Source organism: Ahaetulla prasina, chromosome 3 (genome assembly GCF_028640845.1).
Source record: "Ahaetulla prasina isolate Xishuangbanna chromosome 3, ASM2864084v1, whole genome shotgun sequence".
Taxonomy (NCBI): domain Eukaryota; kingdom Metazoa; phylum Chordata; class Lepidosauria; order Squamata; family Colubridae; genus Ahaetulla; species Ahaetulla prasina.
In genome coordinates this window covers 184,019,998-184,032,445 of record NC_080541.1, presented here as the reverse complement: position 1 = coordinate 184,032,445, position 12,448 = coordinate 184,019,998, and the positions used below count along the sequence as shown (strand labels likewise).

At 40.1% G+C, this 12,448-nt stretch overlaps 1 protein-coding gene across 2 annotated transcripts in view; it reads left to right on the top strand.

The window, feature by feature from the left end:
* The window catches only part of SPDEF (SAM pointed domain containing ETS transcription factor), a 31,288-nt gene extending 19,185 nt beyond the window's left edge, over positions 1 to 12,103 (top strand). For both annotated transcript variants that reach the window (XM_058178587.1, XM_058178586.1), the window contains exons 2-6: positions 1,089 to 1,580; positions 3,959 to 4,156; positions 4,613 to 4,660; positions 8,079 to 8,219; positions 9,550 to 12,103. In XM_058178587.1, the coding sequence (XP_058034570.1) occupies positions 1,115 to 1,580; positions 3,959 to 4,156; positions 4,613 to 4,660; positions 8,079 to 8,219; positions 9,550 to 9,728 (1,032 nt within the window). In that variant the 5' untranslated portion in view covers positions 1,089 to 1,114 and the 3' untranslated portion in view covers positions 9,729 to 12,103. The remainder of the gene's footprint in view (positions 1 to 1,088; positions 1,581 to 3,958; positions 4,157 to 4,612; positions 4,661 to 8,078; positions 8,220 to 9,549) is intronic.
* Positions 12,104 to 12,448: the final 345 nt, after the last annotated feature.

Sequence of the window (12,448 nt, the reverse complement as noted above, 5' to 3'; positions counted from 1 at the left end):
GCTATTTGTCTGAAAAATTATAGGATCCTCTGCTTGAGTAGGGGGTTAGACTAGAAGACCTTCAAAGTGCCTTCCAAATCTATCATTCTGAGGAGTCCCAGAGTGACAGTGCAGTGGCATTTCCTCTCACATTGTCTGTGCTGCTTTGTAAAATGTTGGGTTATGTATGATTTAAAGAAACAAATCCAGAGACTAATTATATTTTATACAATCATATTTGGGGCAGTGGTGGGTTGCTACCGGTTTGCCCCAGATTGGTCGAACTGGTAGCGGCGGTGAAGGATCCGCCCCCCCCGGATGTCTCTGCGCATGTGCAGAAGCTTCTGCATATGTGCAGAAGCAATTCACGTGAAGAGATCGTGCACATGCCCATGAGCCACCCGGTAGCGGCCGAAATTGAAATCCGCTACTGATTTGGGGGGAAAAGATAATAACAGTAAATACACTTTTGGAATGGGCTATTAGCAGTTCTGCAGATGTGAAATATTGTTCTTCAAAAACAACCTGGTCTTTCTTTGAAACTATCACTTTACAAGGGTTAAACCTTGGAATAACGAAGGTGAAGATGATTAATGAATAACAATATGCAGACAGTGCTTATTTATTGCATCTCTGAATGTTTACATGGAGCCCCAATTTCATTTCTACTCATCTTTGATTTTCTATTTCCAAGGACTGTTAGATGAGTTCCTCATATTGCAGCCGTCTTCCTTTCTTAGCCTTTGCCCTTTGGAAACTAGAGAGAAAGATTTACTTCATTCTCCAGAAATTTATCCCCAGTAACGTTCTTTCCTGCATTTGCTTTTCCCCTTCCTATCATGATTCCTTCCCTTGCCCTCTTATTGCCCAGTGACCCAGAAGGGAAGAGTTGCCTGGGTCCTTGAAGAGCTATTTAACCTGTTTTCATCAAGGGGTCTCTTTGGCCATAGAATGACTCTTCGGTGGTTTCTTTTCCTTTAACAGGCTTAGCTTTCTTCCATTGTGCCTGATCACTGGGCAGAAATGCAGAAATTATTATCAAACCATCCTTCTGACTGAGGCATATGTTTCCATCCCCCCTTCTTTTCTTCTCTCTCCTTTGATGGTAGATCTGGAGGAAAACTTGCACAGAGTGATGGGCAGTGCTGGCCAAGGTGTGGCTGCTCTGCCTCACGGTCGGGTCACCCTTCAGGATCCTGTACTCTTTTCTGGCCTGGAGAAGCTACCTCTTGCTCAAGCTCCTGACAGCCCAAGCTGGCGGTCCCTTGACAGCCCAAGCCCCCCTGCTACACCTGAGCAAACCCTTCCCACCTACTGCCTGCAGTACTTTAATATGCTCTACCCAGATGACAGCAGTTGGGTCCCAAAGAGTTTGGGTGAAACTCAACAACACAACAATCAAGGAAGCAGGACGGAAGTGCATAAGGAACCTGAGCAGTGTCCTATCATTGACAGTCAAGGATTGAGCCTCACCTGTGAGATGGATTATCAGGCCAGTCTTCACCTTGAGGAGCACTCCTTGGAACAGGTGCAGACAATGGTGGTGGGTGAAGTGCTCAAGGACATTGAAACAGCTTGTAAGCTGCTCAACATTGCCGCAGGTGAGTACCACAGACCTGTTCTACTTATATTTGGCACAGCTTAGCCCCCAAAATAAAAAATGTGTATGTAGAGGCATAATCATGCATTGCAAAACTAGTGAGGCTGTTGTGGTCATTTGCCAAAACTGGCAATATATTTTGCCTATCGTTGGTGGGTTTCAAACTCCTTTCAGACTACTATGTTGTTTGCTTTCCAGCAAAAACAATCAATTTGTGACACCTTAAACCATTTTGTTATTGTATAAGATAATATGAATCACAAAACGCATCTGATGGAGTAAAAAGGTTAACATGTGGTAATAAATTCATTAGGCTATTAGAAAAGTCTTTATTAACCTGCCTTTTATCCTGACATTAGGAATATAAGCCCCAGTATAAGTGGAATTGATGCATGTGAGGGTCAAATAAACTTTCAATCTTATTTATTTACTTGTTATATAATGATGTATAACATTGTTGTAGGCTGGTTATCAAAGCTCAAGTATTGTTTCATGACAGTGGAAATAAAAAATATTTGACATATTAGGAGCAAAGAAACAAGGGAGAAAATGGAGAGAGAATGGCTTTCTCTTGGTATACACATATTGGCTGTTGCATTACAAAAAGACACTGTCACTGGGTTTTTCATTTAGATATGATTTGCATATAACAGAAATCACTGTTAGACTTCTCAAGCAGTATCAATACTGTTTTAGGAGAAATGGCAGAACTCTGATTAGAAAGGGCAAAACCTGGCTGGGTGTTAGGACCAGGAAGTTGAAAAATATTAAAATGCAACATGGGATTTGCATTCTTTATTTGGATAAATCTTAGAAATTTTAAACCAGTCTTCCTCGGCTGAGGCTTTTTTCAGGTGTGATCCCTTTATAATTCATCAATAGCCATGCTGCCATGAGCTAAAGCAAAAGCAGTTAACATTTGGATGAACTGAGTCAAATTATGAAAGGCTGCAATAAACCAGCTTTGGAACTGTCTAGATAGTGCTGGACCAAGTGTCTTGACCCTAAATCATGATGGCTTTGAATAAGAGAAATTGAAGGCCAGAAATATCTAGAGGAGAATAGAGCCCTGTCATAAACTATGCCACGAATTTATAAAACAATGCTGCTACTTTGTTCACTTTATTCATCATTTCCAGATACCAAATTCACATATATGCATTTGGATGCATCCATGTGTACTTAATGAGCATCCAATACTGTGCTAGGTTAACTGACTGAGATCAGGCATGACCAGTGAAATGTCTTATTTTAGAACACATTATTACCAAATAAAATAGCACACCAACCCTTCAATACTGCAATATGAGGACGAGGGACCATTGCAAATTGGGACTCCTCTCTATATCAGAGTAAGGGGGACAAGGAACATTTTATCTGATGATTGCCTAAATTGATTACTGACCAGTCTGATACTGATCAGCTTTTGGATCAAGCAGTGTGTTGCAGTCTTCATAAAGGTCACAATGAAGGGGTAAAGTTAGTATAAATAAAGAAGAAATAGCATCGGCAAGAGTGCTGGGTGGTTCTTTGATCTAATGTTCTACTCTGAATTGAAGATTTCATTTTGAAAGCGAAGTAGGTTTCTGCCTAGATTGGTCAATTTAATGGTACTGTATCCAAACTTGAGGAACTCTCAAGAGTTGGTTATCTAGGTAATAACAGGAAGGTTTTCATTCAGGTTGAGGTTTCCAAATTTTGCATACTAAAGGAGGACTGTGCCTTTTTTATTTCAATCAATATAGAGGAAACTAGAGATCATGAACTTTAGTTGCAATAAAGATGGATAGCATAGCATATCGGGCTTCTCTTCTAGTTCTTCCAGCTGCAGTGGTGTTGTGTTTTATTTTTGTTTTTTTGCCAGGCAAATGTTCCCAGTACACTGTAGGCAGGATCTAAATGCTGCCAAAACAAATATAAAAGCAAACTGTTTATACAAAAGCCAACCTGCTTGTTTTACCTCTTCAATTACTAGAACATTTCTGAAAACAAGAAAAAAATAAAGACTAATATGGAAGCTATCATCAGCCCTTATCAGCCACGGACTGTCCATGTCAGCGTAGGATACTGATATCAGACCTCCTGCCATATCCAATGTGTACTATTCTGTAGATGTCACCGACTGCTGTTGTTTGGCAGTTCCAAAGATAGCTTTATTACTGCCAAATATTTCAGAGATAAATACTTATTTAAAACCTTTGCAGAAAACATTGATATGATAACTGTATGTTGGCTGATGTATCAGAACTATGAAAATATCAAACATTTACAATGCTAGTCGCCTGGAATATTTTCTTAGAACATTTGCTCTGAAGATGAATTATGAGTGAAGCAATGTGCACGGTCTCTAGAATATATATTTTTGGGGTATTTTTGTAGACCCTGCAGACTGGAATCCAGGAAACGTCCAGAAGTGGATCTTATGGACAGAACACCAATACCGATTGCCCCAGATTGGAAAATCATTTCAAGACTTGTCTGGGAAGGAACTGTGTGACATGACTGAAGAAGGGTTCCGTCAACGTTCTCCATCATGTGGTGATGTTTTACATGCTCATCTGGACATTTGGAAGTCAGGTACTTAGTAAGAGAATTGAGAAACAAATGATGAACAAATTCTTCAAAAGCTATTTCGGTAACAGAAGCAATAGAGGAAAATTTTTCTCCTATACTGTTGGTACTTCCAAACTACTGCTGGAAAACAAGGCTCTTTAAATAATCCATGCTAATGATTTTGCTTGTGCTTTTGGTGTCTTGCTGTTTTTTTGTGGTTTTTTTTTTGTATATTGTCCCAGTGTTCAGCCTCATGCTTTAGCTGATCTTTGGATTGGAACAGTTTGGTGCTAATCAGTTTGAGGTAGAATGGGGAGTGTGCTACAGAGCAAGGTTTTGGCCTTTGCATCCCTTCCAGTTATATGAGCTATTGGCTTTCTTTAAGCACTGTTGAAGGGACCTCAAGAATGGGAAAAAGTAGGAAAATTCAGCCTGTCAGAATCCATTAGATTAACTTTCCATGTTATGTTTGCTTTCCAGCTGCCTGGATGAAAGAAAAAACTGCTCCCGGGGAGCTGCATTACTGTGGTGAGCTAACTGTTGCTAACAATAAAAATAAAATAGATTTTATTTTATATTGTCTATTATTCTAATAATAAAAATACTTTAGTGATAGAGAAATGTCAAAAAGCTAAGAAGCTATAGGGATTCAGAAAAAAGGTATTCAAGAATCCAAATGTTGCTTTATTACAAACACATATCATAATATTATGATTATGATCATGATTTATCACTTGCTGCTTGTATGTACACTGAGAGCTTATGCACTAGAGACTAATTCCTTGTGTGTCCAATCATACTTGGCCAATCAAGAATTCTATTCTATATGACTTCAATTCCTGCAGTAGAAGCAGCTACCTTCTAGTTCTGCTTATTGTCTGGATACTGTTAGATCTAAAAGATGAAAATGTACAGTCCTTTTAAGATAAGACAGTTATTGATTAAAATATGTACCTTTAGTATATGGGTTCTACATTATTATATATATTATTTTACAGTATAGCTGAAAGAGAGATGGAGAGATAAAGAGAGAGAGAAACAAAGCTCTAAGAGTTGTAAACCTAATTTTGCGTAGCTTCTTTTCCAAAAACACCACACTACTAACCAGAGCATATAAAACATTTGCTAGACCAATTCTAGAATACAGCTCGCCAGTTTGGAACCCTCACCACATCTCTGACATCAATACAATTGAACGTGTCCAGAAATATTTTACAAGAAGAGTTCTCCATTCCTCTGAAAACAATAAAATACCCTATCCCACCAGACTTGAAATCCTAGGCTTAGAAAACTTGGAACTCCGTCGCCTTCGACAAGACCTAAGCTTAACTCACAGAATCATCTATTGTAATGTCCTTCCTGTTAAAGACTACTTCAGCTTTAATTGCAATAATACTAGAGCAACTAATAGATTTAAACTTAATGTCAACCGCTTTAATCTAGATTGCAGAAAATATGACTTCTGTAACAGAATCATCAGTGCTTGGAATACTTTACCTGACTCTGTGGTCTCTTCCCATAATCCTAAAAGTTTTATCCAAAAACTTTCTACTATTGACCTCACCCCATTCCTAAGAGGACCATAAGGGGCGTGCATAAGCGCACAAATGTGCCTACCGTACCTGTCCTATTGTTTTTCTTTTCTTCTTCCTATATATATGCTTATACCTCCTTATATTTACTATATAATCTTTTTGTATGATACCTACATATATTGTTGTGACAAAATAAAATAAATAAATGAGAGAGAGAAAGACAGAGAGAGAGAAGATGTATCACGTTCTGAATGAGTGGGGAAATGTAATTTTCTCCTCAATCAGAGCTGCATTCCTTTGGCATTTAAAGAATGAAAGAAAAATATATCAGAGTAATGAAAATAATTCAACAACAATTGCTTAAAAAAATAAATGTCACAGGGCCTCTGGTGGCTCAACAGACTAATGCAGTCTGTTATTAACACAGCTGCTTGCAATTACTGCAAGTTCAAGTCCCACCAGGCCCAAGGTTGACTCAGCCTTCCATCCTTTATAAGGTAGGTAAAATGAGGACCCAGATTGTTGAGGGCAATAAAAGTTGACTTTGTATATAATATACAAATGGATGAGACTATTGCTTAACACAATGTAAGCCGCCCTGAGTCTTCGGAGAAGGGCGGGATATAAATTCAAATAAAAAATAAAAAAAATAAAAAAAAAGTTGAACTTTGAAAGGCTAAATGCCTGCTGAAAAAAAAAAGGAAATTTATGGGGACTGGTGGAAAACTGTCCCCCCAAAAGGGCATGATGGTGTACCTACCACCACGGTTTACTGTAGTTCAGATATAAGAATAAGGAGTTTTTCTTTTGAATCTTGGAGATAGAAACAGCTGATATTTTTAGGTGGGACACAAAGAAGAATATTTCCAGTGTGATTTAATCAGTGTGATGATCGTATGATGAGAAAGAAGACTTTTAGGTGGTTTCATTCTAGACCAACTAGAACCGTAATGGCAAACCTATGGCACGCGTGCCACAGCTGGCATGCAGATCCCTTTCTGCGGGCACGCAAGCCATTGCCCACTGCATATGTGTGCGTGCCTCCTGCCAGCCAGCTGATTTTTGGGATGCATGAGGGTGGTGTTGTGACTCCAGCCCCTGAACCTGGCCCCATGCCCGACAGTGACTCCGAGAGTGAGGAGGAAGGGCCGGTAAGACTTACCTCGGGAGCACCGATTCCTTTGGCCCGGCTCCAGGAATCAGAACCAGACCATTTGGAGGATGAGTAATGAGGCCGTCATCCCCTGATTCCTCCCTTCCCCAGGCTACGCCTTCAGACCCAGCTGATAATAATAATAATCAAGCTTGGATTGACCTTCAGAAGATTAGAGAGGTGGCGTCATCAAAGGGAAGGGTGGGACAGGAGCCCCACCCCACAGGATATATAAGGAGCTTTGGGACTGCTCTCACTCCACGGGAAGCAAAAGTTTAGCTGAACCATTTCAAAAAGAGCTGAAAGTCTTGCTCCGTGAGTCCTTTGTTTGAACATTGGCAGGCAGCTGCGAATTCTCTGCCAGGACTGATAAGAGCCGTGAATCCACTGGCTGAAGGCCAGCTCGTGGGTCTGAAGTGGGGAAGGAGACAGAACAGGTGGGGCGTATGTGGGAGATGCACATGCATGCACAAGGGAGGTTGCGCGCATGTGTGTGGAGAGTACGCTGTGCCCCCCACAGCCCATTTTTGGGCCTAGAAGACTGCAGGGAGGCCTGCTAGGCCAAAAACGGGGTGGGGGGTTCATGTACGCATGCACAGGGGGTGGGGGGGAGCATGGAGAGGGTCACATGTGCATGTGTGTGGGGAGCGGGCAGGAGGTATGCGCGCATGTGCAGGGAGGCACGCATTGCATTAAAGGTGCTGGCATGTATGTGCATGTGCTTTCGGCACACAACGCAAAAAAGGTTAGCCATCACTGAACTAGAATATTACAGTTGTTGATTGGCTTAGAAATAAATAGGGTATTAATACTGATGTTGCAAATGCTTATATACAGAAAATATATTGTAATCTGAAGGGTAAACATGTTCCTGATAACTGATTTCTCTTGGAACTATAGCTGCTCGGTTCATACGAGCAACTGAGCATTCCAGAATTTTTCAAGAATAGCTCTATGCCAGGGGTCTCCAACCTTGGCCACTTTAAGCCTGGAGGACTTCAACACCCAGAATGCCCCAGCCAGCTTTGCTGGCTGGAGTTTTCTGGGAGTTGAAGTCCACCAGGCTTAAAGTGGCCAAGGTTGGAGACCCCTGCTCTATGCAATATGCATTGCACTACTCGAGTCTACTTTCTCTAGCAATAGCAGATGTTAAGCTAGGTGACATTGCCATTGTTCCTGTCTAAAGTAACTTGCTTTTTCTAATAAAAAGTACATTGCTTTTTAAAAATTAATTTGGATGGATGTTTCCTTATTTTAGGCAATGAAGAGAACTGGACAGACAGTGAGGTAGATTCATCCTGCTCAGGCCAGCCCATTCACCTATGGCAGTTTTTGAAAGAGCTTCTGCTGAAGCCTCATAACTATGGTCGCTTCATTCGTTGGCTCAATAAGGAAAAAGGTCAGTGATATCAATTTAATTCTTTAATAATGGGAGGCAAATTCTTTATTTGGATAGTCCAAGACTCCACAGTTTGGAAAGTCCTTTTCTAAAGGCCTTCTGAAATACAGAAACCCCATACATTCCCCTGGGGGGAAAACCAAGTTGTGGGTGGGAGGAATTTCATGTGTCAGATTGGTGTCTTCAGTGTGTCAGAAAATCTATTTTACCCTTTCGGCCACCTCCACACTTCCAAAAGGTCCCCAAAGCTTGACATTGTTAGCCTCTCCCACTCAGGGAATTCTGGGGGGAAAGTGTCTTTGTGGGCTTAGGCACTTATTCCAGCTCTCTTTTTGAGATATTAAGAGCTCTGGTTAGTTTGCACTTTGTTGTTGTTATGTTGCAAAGTTGTGTCTGACCCATTGCAATCCCATGGACAACCTTCCTCCAGGTCTTCCTGTCTTCTACCATCCCCTGGAGTCTATTTAGGCTCACGCCTACTGCTTCAGTGACTCCATCCAGCCACCTCATTCTCTGTCATCCCCTTCTTCTTTAGCTCTCAATCTTTCCCAGCATTAGGATCTTCTCCAGTGAGTCCTTCTTTCTCATTAGGTGGCCAAAGTTTCATCTTCAGGATCTGGCCTTCTAAGGAGCAGTCAGGGTTGATCTCCTCTAAGACTGACTGGTTTGATCGCCTTGCAGTCCAAGGGACTTTCAAGAGTCTTCTCCAGCACCATAGTTCAAAGACCTCAATTCTTTGGTGCTCAGCCTTTCTTATGGTCCAACTAGTTTGCACTACAGCTTACCAAAACTGGAAAAGAGGGAGAGAAAGGCATAGAACACCAAGGGAAAGACTAGAAGGAGGGAAATGGAGTGCTCAGAAGTGTACACCAGAACTCCCAAATAGGCAATTTATTCAGGCCGCTCTCAATTGTGAAGGACCAGTGCTACTCTCAATATGTATAACAGCAATGGGATGGGTCAGATGCTTATCAGGATTCATATGTGTTTTACTGATCAGTTTTAATTTAGATTTTGATTTGAATTATATGAACTTTGCTATGATTTATACACTGTATTTTCTAATGCGTTAGCTGATTTGAACATTGCAATAAACAATAAGCAAAGCTATACATCCAATAATAAATAACGTTAAACATATAGTGCTTTTGATTTTGCTTCTCCAAATATATTTTTTGTTTACTTTTTTGTGGCTCCTTGCAAACATTTCTTCCCCTTTTTATTATCTTTTCTGTTAATAATTCCTCTGATTCAAAGTGTAATAGTGCTAAGGGTAGGGAGGGTGTGGCCAACATAAATGGATTTCTTGTTTCTCATATTTACTGTCTAGGTATATTTAAGATTGAAGATTCTGCCCAGGTGGCTCGGCTATGGGGAATCCGGAAGAACCGGCCTGCCATGAACTACGACAAGCTGAGCCGCTCAATTCGGCAGTATTATAAGAAAGGAATCATAAGGAAACCAGATATTTCACAAAGGCTGGTCTACCAATTTGTACACCCTGTCTGAAAAAGCAGAGCAAAGAGAACAAATTCAGAATAACTGACTTTTTTCTGGGCTGGAGGACTTCTGGAAACAGCATCCTTTATCCTCTGCAACGTTGACGGAGCTAAAAGCAACTATTGACAAAGACCATTGGATTTGGCTGGTGAACTGTAGAGATTCCTGTGTACCCTAATTGTGTCTGGGAAACAGGAAACAAATAAAGGTTTACTGTTTAAGTAAAATGGCAAAAAGGAAATGAATTAGGCCATTCAGATTTCATTCTAGGCTTTGTGGTTTTGTAGGTGTTTTTTTTTCAGTTGAAAAGAAAAAAAAATAATCTAAATATTTCCAGCTGCATGGTATGGGAATCCAAAGAAGGTAGGAATTTGATGGTAAAGGAAAGAGAATACTGATGCTGTAGAGTCTGTTACCTCTTTTCCATTCTAATAATTAGAAGACTGTTTGAGATCAAAGGAGCAATGTAACATTGTGTGCAACTTTGTAAATTAACAGTGGGAAATTATAACATTGCGTAGCAATCTTCTGACCTAGCTTAAAATTCCTATGTGCTCTAACTTTCCTTTTCTTTTTTTGTAACAAGCAGAAATCTCAGCAGTCCGTTTCTCTGACAGCAACAAGCTTGGGACTATCCTTCCAATGATTTTCTAGTTTGCTTTTTTCCTCCTGTTCTTAGAATAACGGCCAGGCTTTTGTTATTTCAAGGCTGATGTTGGAGAAAACCTAAGAATCACAATTTGGAATTCAGAATAGTGGTGTGTCAATAGTTTTAGAATCAGGCTGGCCCAGTGTATTGTGTTTATGTTTGTTAGGGGAATGCAAAATTGTAGTTTAATTCAAAGGAGTAGGCCAGACAATCCATCCAGGTTTGATATTAAAGAACTTGATTAGTTTTCCACATATGCAATGAATGAAAGTAGTTACTTGTTCGGGTATTGTTAACAGAAGGACAGAGTCACCCATTCTCAGTATGTGAACAAACCTTTCTTGAGGGGAAAGACAATAGGACTGTGCAAAGCAGCTCCTTGCTGGAGCTCAGGCTGACCCAAAACAAGAACAATTTGGCACCTGCCTGCCTGAGGAGGCGAACTAGCTGAACATCTGGGAAACACTGAAGAAAGCACCCCCACCCCCAAGGCTTCCTGAATGCGGTCCTGGCAACGATACAGGTTGTTCTGGTGTATGGATTGCACCTGAATGCCTGTGCCAGAGTATGATAATTATTCCAATCAGATAAATTCTATTGAAGACACTTCCTAAAATTATGCTGATACCGTTTCCCCAAAAATAAGGCATCCCCTGATAATAAGCCCAATCGGGCTTTTGAGCGCATATGCTAAAATAAGCCTCCCCCCTGAGAATAAGCCCTCCCTGAAAATATTTAAATGTAGAGCTGGAAATCAGGTAAGATGGCAAGAGGAGCCCCATTTTGCTCCATGCACCCCAAAATAATAAGACCTCCCCAAAAATAAGGCCAAGTGCTTATTTCAGGGTTCAAAAATATATAAGACAGGGTCTTATTTTCGGGGAAACATGGTAGTACAGCAGCTACGTTGAGAATTACAAATTATGGCCCAACCATGTGCCTTTATGAAATCAGCGAAGACAAATTTTGGCTGATGATGAAAAGTAAAGTCATTGTGACTATCATTTTGTATGTTAAGTCTTACACTGCCATTGAAAATTAAGAGAGAAATGTATGCAAGTAGAAGTTGTCTGGGCTACCAAAATTAAGAGAGTGGATGCTAAATCATGTGAAACTGACACAATATTTAGAGGTAAAAGAATTATGATCAAAACTTCAAGGAAACTTCTACCTTTACTCATATCTGCTTTCAGAAAAAGTTGACATACTATTCTTTTTTTAAAAAAAATATGCCACTTCACCTAAGAATCTCATGATCCCATACATACTAGCACATTGATTATGGAGTACATAAGGTTGTTAAACATTAAAGCTCCTTAAGATTTCAGTATCTGACTTAAGGTAAGATCAAGTCTCCGTGCTGAATTTAATTCCTGGCAACTTCATGGACATGTCTGTACATTTTTATTGTAAACAATTTATAAGAGATTTGCCTTAGATGACAACATCATCAACAACAACAACAACAATGAAATGGAAAAAGACAATCTAGTGTTTCCTGGTGATCTCTTATGCAAGTATTAATCAGGTCTTACTTACCAAATATCTTGTAACCTTTCTTACATTTTCAAAATTAGCCAATGTTGGCTAGGTGCTGCCACCAAGAGGAATATCCACTTCATGCACAGCATATAAAATTTAAGATTTGTCGAGCATGTTGTTGCAGGGTATAAGTATGTAGAATGAGCAATATTTTTAACATTATTAAATTGAAGTGAATATTCTTTGGAATTAAAATAAGTCCTTTCTTAAGGTGTCAGATCAGACATTATTTAATGTTATATGACCTTTACAAATAAAAGCATTAAAAAGAAGGGAAAAAGCAACAATGAGCAAAAATGAAGAGCAAAGGTAGCAAGGCTTACAAAAAGATGAACTGAATTGAAAAGAAGCACACGCGCGTGCACACACACACACACACACTCCAAAGGGAAATTTATGCTTGCCAAAGGCCTGAGTGAAGAGGCAAGTCTCCAACACCTTTTGAGACACCAGCAGGGTGAGAGCCATCTGGATCTCCTCAGACAGATGGCATTGTTTAATTGATGGAACCTGGAGGTAAATTCATTGGGTAGAGACT